This window comes from Pipistrellus hanaki (genome assembly GCF_964339955.1).
Source record: "Pipistrellus hanaki genome assembly, chromosome: 16".
Classification (NCBI taxonomy): Eukaryota; Metazoa; Chordata; class Mammalia; order Chiroptera; family Vespertilionidae; genus Pipistrellus; species Pipistrellus hanaki.
In genome coordinates this window covers 44,246,736-44,263,678 of record NC_140518.1, presented here as the reverse complement: position 1 = coordinate 44,263,678, position 16,943 = coordinate 44,246,736, and the positions used below count along the sequence as shown (strand labels likewise).

The 16,943-nt window shown below is 56.0% G+C and overlaps 1 protein-coding gene across 2 annotated transcripts in view; it reads right to left on the bottom strand.

Moving 5' to 3' along the window:
* Window positions 1–2,481: 2,481 nt before the first annotated feature.
* COX10 (cytochrome c oxidase assembly factor heme A:farnesyltransferase COX10) overlaps window positions 2,482–16,943 on the bottom strand; it is a 112,640-nt gene continuing 98,178 nt past the window's right edge. For both annotated transcript variants that reach the window (XM_084861443.1, XM_084861442.1), the window contains 2 exons: window positions 13,088–13,320; window positions 2,482–4,245 (listed from right to left, as the gene is read on the bottom strand). In XM_084861443.1, the coding sequence (XP_084717569.1) occupies window positions 3,873–4,245; window positions 13,088–13,320 (606 nt within the window). In that variant the 3' untranslated portion in view covers window positions 2,482–3,872. The remainder of the gene's footprint in view (window positions 4,246–13,087; window positions 13,321–16,943) is intronic.

The following is a 16,943-nucleotide window of genomic DNA, read 5'->3' as shown; positions in this document are numbered from 1 at the left end:
TGGGCAGGATTGGGTGGGGGCTCAGCCTGGTGGCCTCAGCCATGGAGGCAGAGTGGGTGGGCTCAGGCTGAGCCTGTCAGGATGCAGGCCTGCGTGGCTAGAGGCTGTCAGTGCCGGGCCTCCGGGCGGGCTGTGACGTGCAGGGCGAGGCCCGGCAGCTGAGTGACCAGAACTACCGTTTCCCTGAAAATAAGACAGTGTCTTATATTAATTTTTGCTCCCAAAGATGCGCTAGGTCTTATTTTCAGGGGATGTCTTATTTTTCCATGAAGAAGAATACGGTACACATTTATTGTTAAATGAAAATAAAGGAAATTTATTACCTGTATACGGTGCGGTAGTATGGTAGTTGTCAACACAAACCAGACAAACTGTGAATCCTACAGTATCAAGAATTTACTCATTTATTCAATGGCAATCATGAATAAATGAGTAAATTCTGGAACATCATCATAACAATCCAATTCCTGAACTTCCTGGTGAATTTCTTGTGACTCCATTTCTTTCAGAATCAGTGGATCAAATCTCTCATGTTTAGCAATAGCATTCTGAGACAGAGCCTGGGGGGGGCCTTATATTTGGGGGGGATGCCTTATATTTCACTCAGAAGGAAACCTGTAAGTAGGTCTTATTTTCGGGGAAACACGGTAGGAAGTGCGGTCAAGCGCTCTTTGACCCAGAACATCTCTTTACGTTATATTTGGTTAGAAAATGCTGGCAACTGCAATCTGCCCAGCATGAGGGCCATTATACTTGAATTCCACCACAGCACCAGATAGACAGCTCCTCTTAGCTCCCCTCAGGCAGAGGAGTAAACACTCTCATTTGGGAAGTAGACCGCAGGCAGCATGCGAGCACCCAAGCTGATTGCTGGGCTGTTGGTTGGTTGTCTGCCTTTTTTCTGGTTGCCTGGCTGGCTGACACCACTGAGCCTGGGGCAGGGTGAGGGGGTGGTCACACCCCATCGGGTTCGTCACTCCTCAGATGAGGTGCCCTCCAGGCGGTGAGCACGACTGGGGGGTCGAGTGGGCATTGCCAAGCCCTTCCGTCGAGTCCTGCTCAGCTCCTCAGCCCACCACTTGGAGCGTGTCGGGAAGGGGAGGGCAGGAGGTGGACACAGACCCTCACTCCGGCTGAACTCAGGAGTGTCCTGACACCAGAGTCGACAAGCAGAACAAGCTTGGCTCTGCACCTGGCACAGCCACTGGGCACCCAGTGCCGAGTCCCAGCTGCTTCCGTAGCGAAGGGGCAGGAGAGTGCTGGGCAGAGCGGACCGTGGAGAACGCGCTTCAGAGGGAACCCCAGCCCGCACGGACCCGGGGCAAAGCGGTTGCCAGGGTTTCCTCCCCAGCGCGGGGCAGGCCACCCCGGGCAGCACAGAGCCAGCGCTATTTGGGAGATGGGCCCAGTGACGAGGCAGAAGCACGCCCAGCACAGACAGCCCTGTGGGATGTGTGGTTGTATCCTTACCTGACCCAGCGCTTTCACTGAACGTGAAGGGAGCCGGTAGAATATCCCCCGCGTCAGAGGAATTCAAGGTTAAAATCGTGTTTTTAAAAAGCTGAAGGAACAGCTGTGTCCCTCTTCCTGCTCCTTAGCTGGCTTATTTAGAATAAGCAAACCCTAAGCGGAGTCCTGCTCCACAGCTCCAGCCCCTGTCCCTGAGGTGTGGCCCCCACGGAGCCGGCCTCCAGGCCTGTCTGCACTCACAGCCCGGAGCCTGGAGGACCCAGCAAGCTGGGGAGGGAGAGGAGGAGCAGGCAGTATCCCAGGCTGCATCCACCACCACTCCATGGAGGGCTGGGAGGGATCACACAGAGGGGCTGGTTACACAGGGCCCTCGAGGGCCCGGCAGTCCTGGGAAACTCCAAGGTGAGCAAACTTGGATTTCATATTTCTAACCTTGAGACTAAGGCCAAAGGAGAGGCGGTCAAAGTAGAGCCTCTGGGCAGGTGTGGAAACAGGTCCCAGGACTCCCGGGGTCCGGGTGATCAAGCGACTGTTCTCGCTGGGGCTGTTGGGGTCCCGGGAGTGTGACTTGCACAGTCCATCCCCAGAGGGCGGGGGCGGGGAGGCCTGGGAAGCAGCGAGAAGGCAGTGGAGGCCTCGCCTGGCAGTGTCCCCGAGAGAAATCCGGGTCTGAGGGCCGGGAGGCGCCGTCCTCCGATGTTGGGGGACAGCAGCCCCGGGAAGTCCCCGAGCAGAAGGACAAGCAGAGTCCTCAAGGAGGGTCTGAGTGATGGATTGGAAGGAAGAAGGGAGACATATGAGCTTGAGAAGGCGGGGCGGGGCAGGGCGGGAAGGGAGGCGGGTCATGGCCTCTTGCTGCTTCTTTTGGGTGCACAGGGGCTCCTTCCCTCCCTGCAGTGGAACCACCAGAGCCCCCTCTGCTCCGCTCGCTCAGGAAAAGGAGTCAGATGCTATCCATTCTACCGGGGGGCGTCCACACTCCGCACGGTGACAAATGAAACCAGCACAGCGCCTGTTCTCATCCTCGTTTACTGCAGCAGACAGGAGGACGGACGCGTTTACACATTCCAGGGCTGCGACAGGTCCCAGGCGTTCTCCCAGCCACCCCGGCCACGTCCCCACGGAGGTCACCTGGCTACAGCAGGAGGGAGCACTTCAGATGCACAGACACAGGGTCAAACGGACGTGCGACCGCTTTAGCAATCTCTGAGAACAGGCATTTGCAGTGGCCGTTTCCATCCACTGAGCCTACTGTGGGGGCTCAGTTGTTGTGCGTCGGCCTGTGTATGAACCAGGTCGAGGTTCGATTCCTGGTCAGGGCACAGGCCTGGGTTATGGTTCCGATCCCCAATGGGGGGCGTGTAGGAGGCAGCCAGTCAATGGTTCTCTCTCTCTCTCTCTCTCTCTCCCCCTTCCTCTCAGAAATCAATAAAAATATATTTAAAAAAATAAGTAAATGTGGTTTAACTCTCCACATGAATCCTTGCCCTGGAGACTGAGCAATTAAAACACCGTTAAGCTTCAAGACCTTCAGGGAAATGGAACTGGACAGTGGACAGTGAGCCCACAGGTGGTGAGGTCACACCTGGCCACAGGGAAACCCTCACGGAGCCCCGAACTGGAAGCAGCTCCCAGGAGCCCCACTCCCCAAGCCCATGAGTGAGGGGTAATTTCTGAATTCAGGAGGAGGACGGAAATGTGTTTCTTGCTGAGGGAACCGGAACAGGAGCCCGTGGCTGGGGGCCCGCTCACTTCTTCTGATTCCTTCCCCCAGCCACGGGGGGAGGGTGTTGTGCACACAGGCTGAGGGGCAGCCGTGGAGCGAGCTGGGGGTTTGGGGTGTTAAGTCTAGTGCTCCCCGACCCTCCTGGAAAGATGCCTTGGGTTCCCAGGGTTTGGAAATGCTGATATGGGGGGACAGGACCCCTAGGCAACCGTTTGGGATTCTCCCTCCACATCAGTGTCGCTGGGAGGACTATGTGGCTGAGTGGAGGGCAGAGAAGATGGCGGGGGGGGGGGGGGGGGGTTTGAGATGGGGGAAGGTGGTGGTGGAAGAGGTGCACTGATTCATGGAGGTGAGGAAGAACAGCAGTGGGGGGAGGGGCGGGAAGAGATATGTAAAGGCCCTCGAAGGGAAATACAGGCTTTCTTTGTATTAACCCACTGAGCCAGCCCAGATCTTATTTGGGAGGATTTTGTGTGTCATCACTGAAAACGTTGTTGCATGATCATGAAGCACCAAATCGCTTTGCAACCTTGTACTGAACCCGGGGATTTCTTTTCTCCTCTCGAATCCCCACCGTTCTGTTCTCGCCTCCTGGGAGAGGGCAAGGCGTGCGCTCCCGGTAAGTGTTTTCCCGCGGCCGGAGCGACTTCAGCTCCGGGGCTGCCCGCCGTCCCTGTCAGCCGGCCGCTTGCAGGTGAGCATGAGCAGCAGCAGCAGGGGCAGGTGCCACAGGCTGCAGAAGAACAGCTTCCTGGAGCTCTTCCTGTCCGCGTCCACGTAGAAGCGGAAGCCGAGGTAGGAAATGTACAGGTTGATGGGCAGCGCGATGGCGGGGAAGGCCCACGTGGTGACGCCCAGGGCGGGGGCGGCGGCGGACAGCGCGAGCAGCGCCAGGCAGTGGCGCAGGGCCACCCGCCGGCACAGCGCGGGGTGCGTGACGGACATCATGCAGTAGCCCCCGCGGGAGTAGTCCTCCCGGAGGCCCCAGCTCAGCGCGTTGAAGTGCGGGAACTGCCAGGAGTAGAGGATTCCTCCCAGAAGAAAGGCTCCTGCGGAGACAGGGGAGCAGAGCGCGTGGGGGTTTACCAAGGCACCCTTCCCTCCTGCAGGCACCCGTTCCCTCCGAAGGTACCCCTTCCCACCTCTCCCAACGGCACCCCTTCCCACCCGGCAGCACCCCTTCCCACCCGCAGGCCGCCGGCCCCAAAGGGCTCTGCCCAATTTCACCTTCATGGGGGCCCAGGCCCTGCCAGCCTGGTTCTCACCTCCATGTGCCCAAGCTTGCCAGCCTGCTCTCCGTGACCTCCCCGCCCCAGCTCTCACCTGGGTGGGCAGGGCACTGGCGGGGGGGAGGGGGGCGCCCTGCTGCAGGGCTTGGAGTGACACACTTTGAAGCTCCCTGGCCTTCCCCCACCCCCAAGAGAAGCCCCTGCAGCACAGGGAATGCCTTGGGAGGGTCTGCCCCTGGCGCTCTGTGCTGGGCTCCCGCTGTGCCCACAGGACAGCCAAAGAGCATCTTTAAAAGAAGGGATGTGCACTGCTTTGTAGACATAATGCCAGCGGGCGCTCAACAGACTAACGCGTTTCTGTGGACAGTGAGTGCCTCTGGGGAATCAGGAGGCACAGAGGGCAGGTTAGACCACCCAGATACAACTGAGTCACACCCGGGGGGGGGGGGGGGGCGGGGGAGAGAAGGGGACTGCTCCTTGCAGTTTGATGGGAAAACAGATATCTCTGGGCTTTAAAGGGGCCAGTGAAGAGAAAGTGCTCAGAGGCTCTCAGGGCTGGGCCACTTGGAGGCTTCTGAGCACAAAGTCCGAGGACTGGCCACCCCAGCACCTGTGCAGCCTCTGGCCTCCGGGAGGGCTAACCAGGACAGCATGCAGCTACGCAGCCATGCACAGGGGACAGAGCAGCGTCAGCCATGATGTAGAAGCCGGAGAAAATGGAAGTCAGAGCCCAGTGTCTGTCTATCGAAGTGGCTGAGAAGGAAACAGACCTGAAAGGGTTAAAATCAGACCCAGATGGATTTCTCCCTCCTTCTCGGAAGCCCCCTTCTCAGTGTGCCAGCGGCAGGATTCTGCTTCGCTCAATGCACACTTTTCAGTTATGCTTCTCCTTAAAATAACAACTTAAAAAATCATTTTCCTAAGAGTAGCTCGCTGCTTTCTATGAGAGAGGAAATTGTATGGGTTTGGCCCATGTCACAAATGAAAGCGCTTTGGAAACACAGTGCAGCCTTAATGGACTAATCGGAAAACCACCACCCCCACAGTTCTACTCAGCCACAAATGCGCTGCGCATCCACAGACGGAAACGAATTCCTCCCTCATCAAGATAAGGACTCGACAGGAAGACCTGGGTTAATCCGGGCTGTGGGACCCGCCTTCCTTGTGCGGTGAGCACAAAGCACTGTTACTAATGCAAAGGCCGGCCCTCAGCCTCATGCCCAGAGTGGCCTATTTTTATTGGGCTGATCTGCGGTAGCAATGAATATTCCTGTGCGCCCACTGCGTGATGGGTGCAGGCTGGCCCCGAGGCCTCAGCTGACCCGGGAGACAGCGTCAGGATTACAGCCCGAGGCGGTGAAGACCGAGTCAGCCTGGGAAAGGTCAGGGAAGGCTTCCTGGAAGAAGCCATTTGTAAAGTGGGCCTGAGGATGGTCTTTGAGGTGCACACAAACTGTGTGTCCTCTGTGACTATTAAATGTATGTTCTCATTTTCCTATCTAATTGCAGCATATACTTGCTTTAACCGTATCTGGAAGAAATGTCTGCTTCCTTCATTTTAATCCAGTATTTGCTGGTCTGTGAATATATGAAACTAGAGGCCTAGTGTATGAAAATTCATGCACTGGCGGTGGGAGGAGGGGGTGTTCCCCTCAGTCTGGCCTGCCCCCTCTCACAGACTGAGAGCCGTCAGGGGTGGAAGGCGACCCGGCGATCAGGGGAAGGTAATGTGCCATCACACCTCTGCTGCTGCCACTGCCGGCAGCGTAAGCCTCAGCCTGCCCTGGTTACCTGAGCCTCGGTCGGCCCTGGGTGGCTGAGCAGCTGCCATCCAAGGCTTGCCTGTACCTTGGGCCGACCCTAGGAGGCTGGGGGGCTGAAGGGACTGGGGACTTGGGAGACAGGAGTGTGGAGTGGCTAGGCCCGCTTGGGGGCAGACCTGGCCTTGCCACGTGCCTGTGGCCCTGGCGGGGATGAGGGGACAGGGTGCAGCCATCTTATGGCTGTGAGTGCCACCATCTTTGAGGGCAGGGCAGTCAATTAGCATATCCCTTTTTTATTGGCTGTGGGTGCCATCTTTGTGACAGTGTGAGGGTCAATTAGCATATTCCCTCTTTATTAGATAGGATACTGAGAATCTGAAACAGTGGCACGTCTGTGGGTAAGCTCTCCGGAGAACAGCAGTTTCCTGAGACCACGGTGCCAGAGGCCCAGCCACAAGCCACGCCAGAGACAACACGGGAGTTGGCATGCTCACTGCCCACCACATGGAGGACTCAGGAGCAGGCCTGCTGGTCTATGTGTCAGCAGCTGGGGGCCCTGCTCTACCTGGGGACAAGGCTCAGCAGCGTCTTCTGGGAGACTGAAAATACACCATAGCCTTCTGAACGCAGAACCCCTGTCAGTCACTCTGCGGGGAGGACCTCCGTGGCCACCTCTGCTCCAACCCGGAGAGCTGCCAGCCAGCGTGCTGCTGTCGTTCTGCTGGCAGACAGGCCCGGCACCGGCAACCCAGCTGACCCCTTTCCAACTGAGCTCCTCCGACTCCCTTCTTCCCAGAACGTTCTTCCCAGAGCATCCCTCTGGGCAGGCCCGCGGCTGCAGCTCCTCTCTCTGCTGCATGGGGCTTACACTCACCTTCCTACCCAGACACCCAGTCACTCGCTGTCCACGCGTGGCCTTGAAGAGGATAGAGAAGGGTTCCCACAGTCGGCTCCCTCTCCCCATGGCCCTTTCCCCCAGGTCCATGCCTGGCTACCTCCGTGCTGGGTGTAAATGGGGGCGGGGCGGCTGGGAAGCAGGGCCTCACCCAGGGCTTGGTGCTCAGGGATCCCAAAGCCTTTCCTTTGAGGTGAGCACAAAGCGGCAGGAAACAGAGGCCTCAGCTGCAATAGGTTGGGGGGGGGGGGAGAAGGGGAGGTAGCCGGCGCAGGAGATAAAGGGGAGAGGACGTGGGCCAGTTTAGGGCAAGGCCTCAAGTCCTCGGTCAGCTCCTGGGGAGCGGCCGGAGTGCTGTCCAGGCCCAAGAGGGCGCCTCACCTCACTGCACCCCTATGTTCAGTGGACACCTGGGTTTCCTTCAAAGGGAAAGAGGAGACTAAGGAAGTCACCAAGCTCTGATTCCAAACAAAGTGCTCCTTGCCTTTCCCCTCTTACCCCTGGAGGGCAGTTTCGAGCAACTGCGAGTCCAACACACTCAGGCAGTCCCGAAGGACCCCCACTGGCCTGTTCCTGATCGGTGCCTGGCTAGGGCTCGGCCACCAGGCACCCGCTGCCACTTCCTTGGGGGAGGCGCCGACCCTGCACCCTAAAAGCTCCGTCAACTGACAAGATGAGCACACTGAGGCCAGAGCCGGCCCCTCACCCCGCCAGCCTCGGCTCCAGCTCCACGTTTCCAACCCCCCCCCCCCCCCCCCCCCCCCCCCCCGCCCAGCCTCTGCTTTCGCCCGGAGGAGAACGGCCTGAACTCTGTTTGCTGTGCTAACACTCCCATGAAAACATCCCTTGTTCCTCTGTCTTTAAAATATCATTTGTCTTAATTAACCTGAGCTCTAAGGCTAGTTATGAACAAAATCTCACACAAAATGAACACACTCATTTTTGAGTTTGATTTTAACGGGCAGTATTTTTAAAAAAATCTTTAACAGTGCTTCTTGGGTTCAACAGAGTCTGGGAAGCCCTCAAATATTTGCTGGGTGAATAAATTCTCTCCATTTTTTTTTTTTTCTTATCCTGGAGTGAAGGAGGTAAAACAGGACTGAACATTGTGTAGTTTACCAGCTGTAAACTCATCCTCTTTTTGTTCTAAAACCATCCATCTGCGAAATGCCACTTCCTGATAAGCGCCCACGTCTAAGTCCTCATTTGTACCTGGTCGGTGTCTGACATAATGCTCACCACACAACAGCATCTGAACGACAAACCAAAGGTAATTTATGAATCAGCTCCACGAGACTGTCACAGGCCCATGCCATAAACACCCAGACTGGGGTTTACTCAAATTCAGTAAAACTATAAAATAGAATCTGAGCCTTTTTAAGAAATGGGGGTGATGAAAGGAGAGGTGGGCTTGGCAAGGAGGAGGGAAGAGACTCTAACCTGAAACCCTGGGCAACTAGATAGCCTCTGAGATAAGCACTGGGGAGGCTACTGCACGTGGCCAGGCCCTCGGGGAGCTGGGCTGCCCGCTGCCCACACTTGTCTGCAGAGCCCCCACCCCCACAGACCCTTTGCTAGGGCCTGGGCAGGCCACTCCCTTCTCTGCTGTCCACTGAGAGCAGAATCAAGCCCAGTACCTCCACTCTAAGGCACAGGGAGGTGCCTCTGAACACACACTTCCTTATTCCCCAAGCCCCTGGCTGCACCATTTTCTATAGCGAAGGATTTCCCTTTATCTCTGCCAACTGGATAGTGAGCTCTGCCAGGCCGTCCACAGGTGGGCTGCGCTGCTTCCTCCCCATCCTGCCCTCCATCTGATGGCTGCCCCCAGGGGAGGGCTCTGCACAGGCACACACGACCCAGGGGCAAAAGCGACCGTGCTGGGCCGCCGATGCCCTGGCTGTGTAGCCAGGGGAGACGGGAAAGGAACGGGATGTGCTCAGGGACTCGCTGCCCTTCATTTATCCTTCCCTCCCACCTGTGCGTCACTGGTGCTCACCAGCTGCTCTTTCAGTGCCAGACCGAGGCCTCCCGAGTGGGGCAGCCTCGAATACGGGGAGCCCTCCTGGAGAGGGGAGGAGCCGATGGGGCAGGAGAGGGTGCCAACCCCACAGAGAACCAGCTCTGCACACGGTAAAGGTGAACCAGCTCTGCCTCCAGTGGAAACCCACTGCTTCCTGGGAAAGCCTCCCGTGGGTCGCTACCTCCTTCCAATAACATATCAGCTCCTCAGGTCATGTCCGTGCCTGCTCTGGTTCCCATGGCTACATGCTCTGTGTACATGCTCTTCCCTCTCCTCAGAAAGCACGTCCACTTCGCAGGTGAGCTCATCATGACTTAACCCGGTACCCGCTGTGCTCCACGGCCGCCTCAGACCGGCTCCCAGCCCTCTGCAGACCCCTTTCCTGCTACGCCTTCGTTCAGTTGTACCTGCCTGCCTCACCCTAAAGAGGGAGTGAGGCCTGGTTTCTGGGAGGACTTGAGTGTAGTAATCTCTGTGTCTCTCAGTGCCCAGCACACAGTAGGTCCTCAACTGACCCCTGCACAATGAAGCTGCATATGAAGGTGGAGGCCCCAGCAATTCCTAGTCCAGGCTGGTCCACTGAGAGGTGATTGCCCAGCCTCCTCACACCCTCCTCACCCCCCTCTCCCTCACCACCAATATAGCTCAACGCAACATTCCTCACGGGCTTCGGGCTTCTCCTAAGTGATCCGTCTTGGGAGGTTCAAAGACAACATGGCTTGGAGATACCACTGAAGAAGGGATTTTTTTCAAGCAAACAAGTGCCCTAAGATAAGAACTCAGATGAGAGATGTAACTTCTGTGGCTAATACAAATGAGACCATTGGTGCATTTCAAGTAATGTCTCTGCCCATGCCCTCTGCCCAACCCCTGGGTATTTCCAGGAATTCTAACAGCTGAAGCCCTCCGGGTCCTGTCTCAGTGTGGTGTCTGCAGGGGGCACCAGCAGCAGCAGCAGCACCACCACCTGGGACTTGTTAGAAATGCACACTCCCAGGCCCCCGCCCCAAATGGGAAGTCCTGAGCCCGGGATCCATCTCAGCAAACTCTCCAGGGGTTCCCGGGGCACTGAGGTCCGAGAACCGCTATGTTCGACTCTGGTGAAACCATAGGTATGGACCCCACAGTGCAAACTCGCCTGAGGAAATGGGGCGCAGGCTCACAGGACATCCGTCTGTCCCTCTGAGTGTAACTATCGTGATAGCATGCGCCAGGCCCGTGCTGTCACACGGCAGCTGTCAGCCACATGTGGCTGTGGGCATTTGGAACAGGGACCGAGGGACCAAATGACTTCTTATGTTTAAATTGAAAAGTAAAGAGCACATGTGGCTAGTGGCTCCCACATGTATGAGACAGTGCAGTCCTAGGAGATGGCAAAACAACCTAAAAATCGCATTCAACCTCATTCCTAAAACCTAGCAACGAGCATCTTTAAACTTGATCCCTTGGATGCCTACTTCTTCGTATCGCTTCCTCCTGTGTGGTGCCTTTAATAGCTGAAACTCAGCAAATATGTCATCTGTTACATAGAAGGCATTTATGCACCGAATCATTCATTCAAAGATCTGCTGCTCATCTCTAGTTTGCTCTATCAATATAGTGCTTGAGCACTTTTTGAAGCATGATGTAAAGTAGCATTATTCTTCCTGTGCCAGTATGATGGGCTTTGGGTGCTCGGTGTGACGGTGCATTAGAACGGGGGCAGTAAGCCGGCCGCGCTGTGGGACCCGCACGCATCATTAAGAATTATAGGAAAGGGTGACAGCTGCCAACCTCACACGCTGCGAGGAAGTGCCCTGTGGGAGCACAGCCCTCTCATGCACGCTGGGTCACTTCAGGCAGAGGAAGGATCTCCTTTACAAGATAAATACACATTTTCATTTTGCTTCTTGAAACAAGGCATAGCCTGGCTCTTAGCTGTCCCTCATTAATGAGTTTGTATGTAAATGCTTAAATCTGGATCACGGAAAAATCATACCCCAAATTGCCTTTAAAATATGTCTACAGTAGCTTAGCCAAGTCCAGACCGTCCCTGAACAATGGGGGCTCCTGTGGGGGGGGGGGGGGGTTTGCAAAGCTCTCTCTCTGGCCGACTATGCTGAGGCTCCCATTCTACAATAACAGGAAGCTGCCTGGGAGGGTGACAAGGGCACCGAGCCCTTAGCAAGAGCCTGGGTCCAAGACCCCACACAACTGAGTGACCCGTTCTCCTGACCTGGATTCGACCGTCCCCCCCCCGCCCCCCATCTCCAATGATAGCTGACCTGCAGCTGTCAGATCTGACGCTGTCCCGACTGGCCTGGGATTCCCAGGACGGAAAAGGCAGCTGTGGTGCCTTGCTCCTTCGTATAGGTGAGAGGACACGGAGGAGGGCCTGGCATTTCTGGCTGGTCAGGCGGGTGGCTTGGCGAAGAGCATGTAAGTGGCAAGCAGCACTGCCTGGTGTAGAAGGGATGGCACTGGAGGCTGAGAGCCCGAGAGTGCTCACGTTCTTTCCCCGCCTCCCCCGCTTGGCCTGGCGGGGCATCCACTTGAAAGGCATGGAGGGCACAGGAGGGGAGAGCTGGGCTAGCGGGGAGAGGGAGTCTGGACCAAGTCAAGATTGAGACTCCAGGAGGAATCTGAGCAGGAGGGTGGGGTGTGCAGGCTACTCCTTACATTTTAATTGTAACCTGGGAGAACTCCGACATCATCTGGTCCAGGATGCCGAACCCATGTGGTCCACCCTTGCCTGCCTCATGCAGTGCAGACAGCCCAGCGCACCCCCGAACTCTTTTCCACCAAGCCAGGAGCCCCCCACAGTCTCAAACAACAGCCAGGTGCGTACCGATCAGATCTCATGACCTTTCTTGATCCATATTAATCTGCTCACTGTATGAATGAGGAACACAAACATACCAGTAATTCATTTAGTCCTCAATGCGACGAGAAGGGGGGGAGAGATAAGGGGACACAGCATAAAGGGGTCAAGTACGTTCTGAAGGGCCTGGCCCTTAGGTGGAGCTGGGCTCACCCCGCGCCCCCCTCCAGGCACATGCTCTGTGGGGAAGAGGGGACGAGATGGCCGGAGGCTCAGCACCGACCAGACAGGCGTGTGCCTTCTGGAACGCTGCATCTGTAGGTTCACGGAAGGCCGGCTTCCACAGGATATTAAAACCATCCTCAGACACAATCACGGCAAAGGTGCAATCATCTCTGTTAGCTCGCCAAATCGGAGCCTCAGAGCTTTTATGAAAAGTTTCAGAAATGTGGCTTACGGGGCAACGGTTTATGGTCAATTGCCTTTTGATCTCTCATGTGAAAAATATGTACTTACATATATTGCAGGAAACCTCACCACTTCCTAAGTGTCGGGCAAAAACACTAATTACTTGACTAATTAGACTGTGAAACTTCCCTTACAGATGGTAAAAACGGGCCATTCACCCCACAAATGCAGTTGTGACATACCGCCAGAAAAATGTAGCAACGTCTCAATGGTTTTATTGTAGACAGCATGAACAATTTAGGCAAAACCATATAAAAATAAATGAGAAACTAATGAAAATAGTCTGTCCTTTCAGAGGGGAAACACCGGGTCTGTGGGAGGAAGGAGCTAGTGCCGCCGGCCCGCCAGCGAGGGGCGGCGGTCCCGGGGCGGGGAGCCTGCCAGCACCTCCCGGAGGGACGCCCCCCGTGAGCCCCCGGCCAACCGACTCGTGCTCGGAGGGCACTTTCCTCCCCTGCCCTTGCTGCCGAGGCTGAGGCAGCTCCCCTTCCTCCCCCTTCCCGTGAGGGAGGAGCCAGGACAGTCTCCCTGAGCCGTGCACACGCTATTTCAGCCTGCCCGGCCCGCTGCCCAGAGCCCGCTGACATGCACTCCACCACCAAGTCCCGCCGTCGGGGGAGGAAGCGCCTCTGGTGCGTGCTAACGCTGCGGGGAGAGCCTGGGTGCCTGCGCCCACGCCCGCCCCGTGTCCGCTGGGCGCGGGGGACACTCACCGGCATCCAGGCTGCCCGTGGCCGCTGTCCAGCCCATGACGGGGGGGATGGCGCCCACCGCGGCTCCGACCCACGTGTTGGCGATGCTGGCCCTCTTCAGCGGGGTGTAGCAGCAGGTGTACAGGAAGATGTTGAAGAGCCCCAGGGCTCCGGTGAGGGGGTTCACCCCCCAGGTCAGAAGGGCGACTCCAGGGACGGCACAGCAGGTGGCGAAGGCCACGGCGAGCAGCGGGCTGCAGGAGAGCGGAGCACAGTGGTCACTGTCAGCGTGAACCCGGCAGGGATGGGAGCTGCCGGCCCCCCCCCCCCCCCCCCCCCGTCCCCCCATCTGAGGAAGCCAGCTGGGAGCAGGGCCGGCTCCTTCCCGTCCGGGCATATTCTTCACGGAACTGGAAAAAGTACGGAAAATGCCGCAGGAAGCTGCTATGGCAATGACGGCCGCAAACATCACTTTCAACAAGTCTACCTTTTCGAGTAAACTTTGTGCCGAATCTCGTGGAAGACTGAAGTGAACATACACTGGATGTACTAGTTTCTGATAATACGCATGCTCATTTATTCCTTAAGAAACCTGAGGTCACTCCACCGGGCCTCTCCCTACAGAGGTCAGGCTGGGGCCTCTGCGGACACCTCCCCACGGCCACCTGTGACCCCACCGGCAGGCTCCACAGTTGCCCACTGGGAGGTGGGAGTCACGGGTGTGCAGCTTCCTGGGGGCTCAGGTCTAGCTACGGCCAGTTCCCTGGGAAGAACAGCACCCTCCGTCCCCGTCCCCAGGGCTGCAGGGTCCCAGGCTGCCCCTCCAGAAAAAAGTCTGCCTTGTAGAAAAGACAAGTCAGGCTGGGAAGGGCTGAGAGATGCCTGGTGGGTCAGGGAAACAGGACAGAGAGCCGGGAAGGACCGGGAGAAGCCCCGCTCCCCCTGTATGCTGAGTGCTGGGCCTGAGACAGCGCCCAGGAGGTGGAGTCGGAGGGGGCAGAACCCACAGGGATGTGCACTGCTGTACGAGGCTTCAGGTGGAAGGCCTGGGGCTACACTGAGACTGCTCCCTGCACGCGCAGTCCCAGGGAGAGCTTCCTCCGTCCTGGCCGCGGCTCCTAAGTCCTGTCAGCTACGTCTCCAGCCCTCACTCCGCACCCTGTCTTTATTCTGTTTCCCCACACAATTCCCACCCCAGGCCCCATCTCTGAATCTGCCTGCTGGCCCGCTGTCTCCACTCCTGCTACAGAAAGCCCTATAGCCAACCACTTCCTCTCCCCTTTCGCAAGCCTCCAGATTTACCCTCCTCTTCACTGCCCGACCCTTCTCCCATTTTGGGGGGAAGGGGACACCTTCTCCATTGTTAAAGACAAACTCTACTTTTGCTCTGATTTAACCTCCTCCCGAACCTGTCTTTATCTCCTATCTCCACTGTCCACTGACCTTTTGCATCCTCTGAACAGTTACTTTGTTCATATTTCCCCCGAAGTTCTTACTGTCCTTCTTCAAACCTGAACTGCTGATGAAGCAGACTGCCCAGGGCTCATCCTCCTTCCTGGCTTCCTACCGCACCCCTCTGCCCCTGTCCTCTCCCACCCTCTGCACAGGGCTCATCTCCCCCCCCACCCTCCCACCCTCTGCACAGGGCTCATGCCCCCACCCCTCCTCTCCCACCCTCTGCACAGGGCTCATCTCCTCCCCCCAGCCCCACACACACACCCTCTGCCCAGGGCTCAGGACCCCACCCCTCCTCTCCCACCCTCTGCCCAAAGTTTGTGCCTCCAGCCTGGCTTCCTACCTCCCCCCCTTCCCCCCTCCTCCTCTCCCACCCTCTGAAACGACTTCTCGGTTCCCAGCTATGGCGCGCGGTGTAGCTTCTCAGAGTCAAGTTTAGGACAGTGCCTGTGTTGTTCCATCTCAAGTATGCCCAGAACTGAGATGGCTAAAGAGCAGTGCAAATATTATAACTTGTTCTTCTTTCATAATGTGCTTTACAGCTTATAAGAACAGATTTCCCCCTTCCTATGGGATTCTACAAAGCAGGTTTTATTTTGGGTGGGAGAAAACTGTGGCTCATAAACACTTTTATTTTTCCTCAGTCGGACCTTGTGTGTGAAGAAAAGAAAAAAAAAAAAAGAAGGTTGTTCATTCCTTCTCCCAGGTCTGTGGGAGCCAGCTGTATTCAAATTGTGGAAAGCCCCCTTAGAAAAGCACACCTGAATCTAATTTATCGCGATGGGCAATTGCATGGGGAAGCTTAATTCCTGACCCTCCTCGGCATGCAGGAAGTCATGGGGCTTACTTCTGGTGTAAGCCAGCGTGCTCTGGGGCACGAGTGAGAGCGGAGCAGGTGGCAGGCCCGCGGAGGACACGAGCACACCTCCCGGGGGGCGGTCACTCCGGGACCAGCCCCCCACCGACCGCCGCCCCTGGCCGGCCCGACCCGGATCCCTCAGGGCGCCCACACGCCATGGGCAAAGGCGACCAGTTCTTACTCTGTGAAGTTTGTTTTCATGTTGCTTTATTTCCCCTAAAGCATACCTTATAAAAGCAACATATGTTCATCTTGCAAACACTGAAACTATCAAAAGTCATAAAGAAGAAATTCTAAATTGGTTATTCAGGAACCATATTGGTTTCTTTCTTTCTAGCCTTTTCTTAATAACATAGCTACCTAAAAAATAACCGAGAACGTACAACGGAGAACGTACTGAATTGTGGTTTTGTTACTTACTTAATTTCAATATATCTTAATAATTTCCCCATGCCATTAGGAGTTCTTTTACATCATCATCATTAGTTACACAGTGGCCCATTCTATGGCTATACCACAATTAATTCCATCTCTGGGCCCTGTTTGGATACTTGGTATTTTTCCATTTCTTTACATAGAAAAAATGTCGGGACGCATACCTTACAGACAGACTGCTATTCACAGCCCCGATCAGGATACACTCTGAGGGTAAGTTTCTAGATGTGCGATTGTTAAGCCAGACTCCAGGCATTTTGCACGTTTTAGGGATTTGGACTTGCACCACCCACCTACACTCAGGAGGTTACACTGGTTTATCTTCCACGGGCGGCATTGGAGGGAGCCTGTTTCCAGGACTTGTATCAACACTGGGAATGGCACTGAACACAAAACAAAATGAACCAAGTACAGCCTGGCTATGAGACAGTCTTGCCTTCCTGTTATAGATGAGACACGGAGACTCACTAAGGAAATAGCTCGGGAGCAGGACCTGGACTCAGGTCACTCGCTGGCTCCCTCATTTGGCCCACAGCTCCCCCAGTGGGGGGCACTGGTGCAACAGGGCTCACTGACTCCCTTATTTCTCGTGTCTGCTGTGAGCTGGGACCCCCAGCCGGCTTCCTTTAGCAGGGAGCAGACTCCTATTGGGTTTGCAAGTTCCTGCAGCTCTAGCTGGTTTGGCTCAGTGGATAGAGCGTCAGCCTGCAGACTGAAGGGTCCCAGGTTCAATTCTGGTCAAGGGCACATGCTGGGGTTACAGGCTTGATTCCAGAAGGGGATGTGCAAGAGACAGCCAATCAATGATTCTCTCTCTTCATTGATGTTTCTATCTCTCTCATCCTCTTGCTTTTTCTCTAAAATAAAATACACACACACACACACACACACACACACACACACACACACATATATATCGATATAATTAAAAGGAAAGTTCCTTCAGTTTGCCATACTGTATTATAGCCTGACTTTCTATGGTACCCCCTGAGATAGAAATGATTGGAAAGCACTAAAAAGCCCGGATAGAATGTGGGAGCTGGCAGGCAGGAACCAGGCAGCAACAGTCGTGTGTCAGCAGAGGAGACGGCAGCCTGGGAGACCGATGGACAGAGGGGGGCGGAGGGT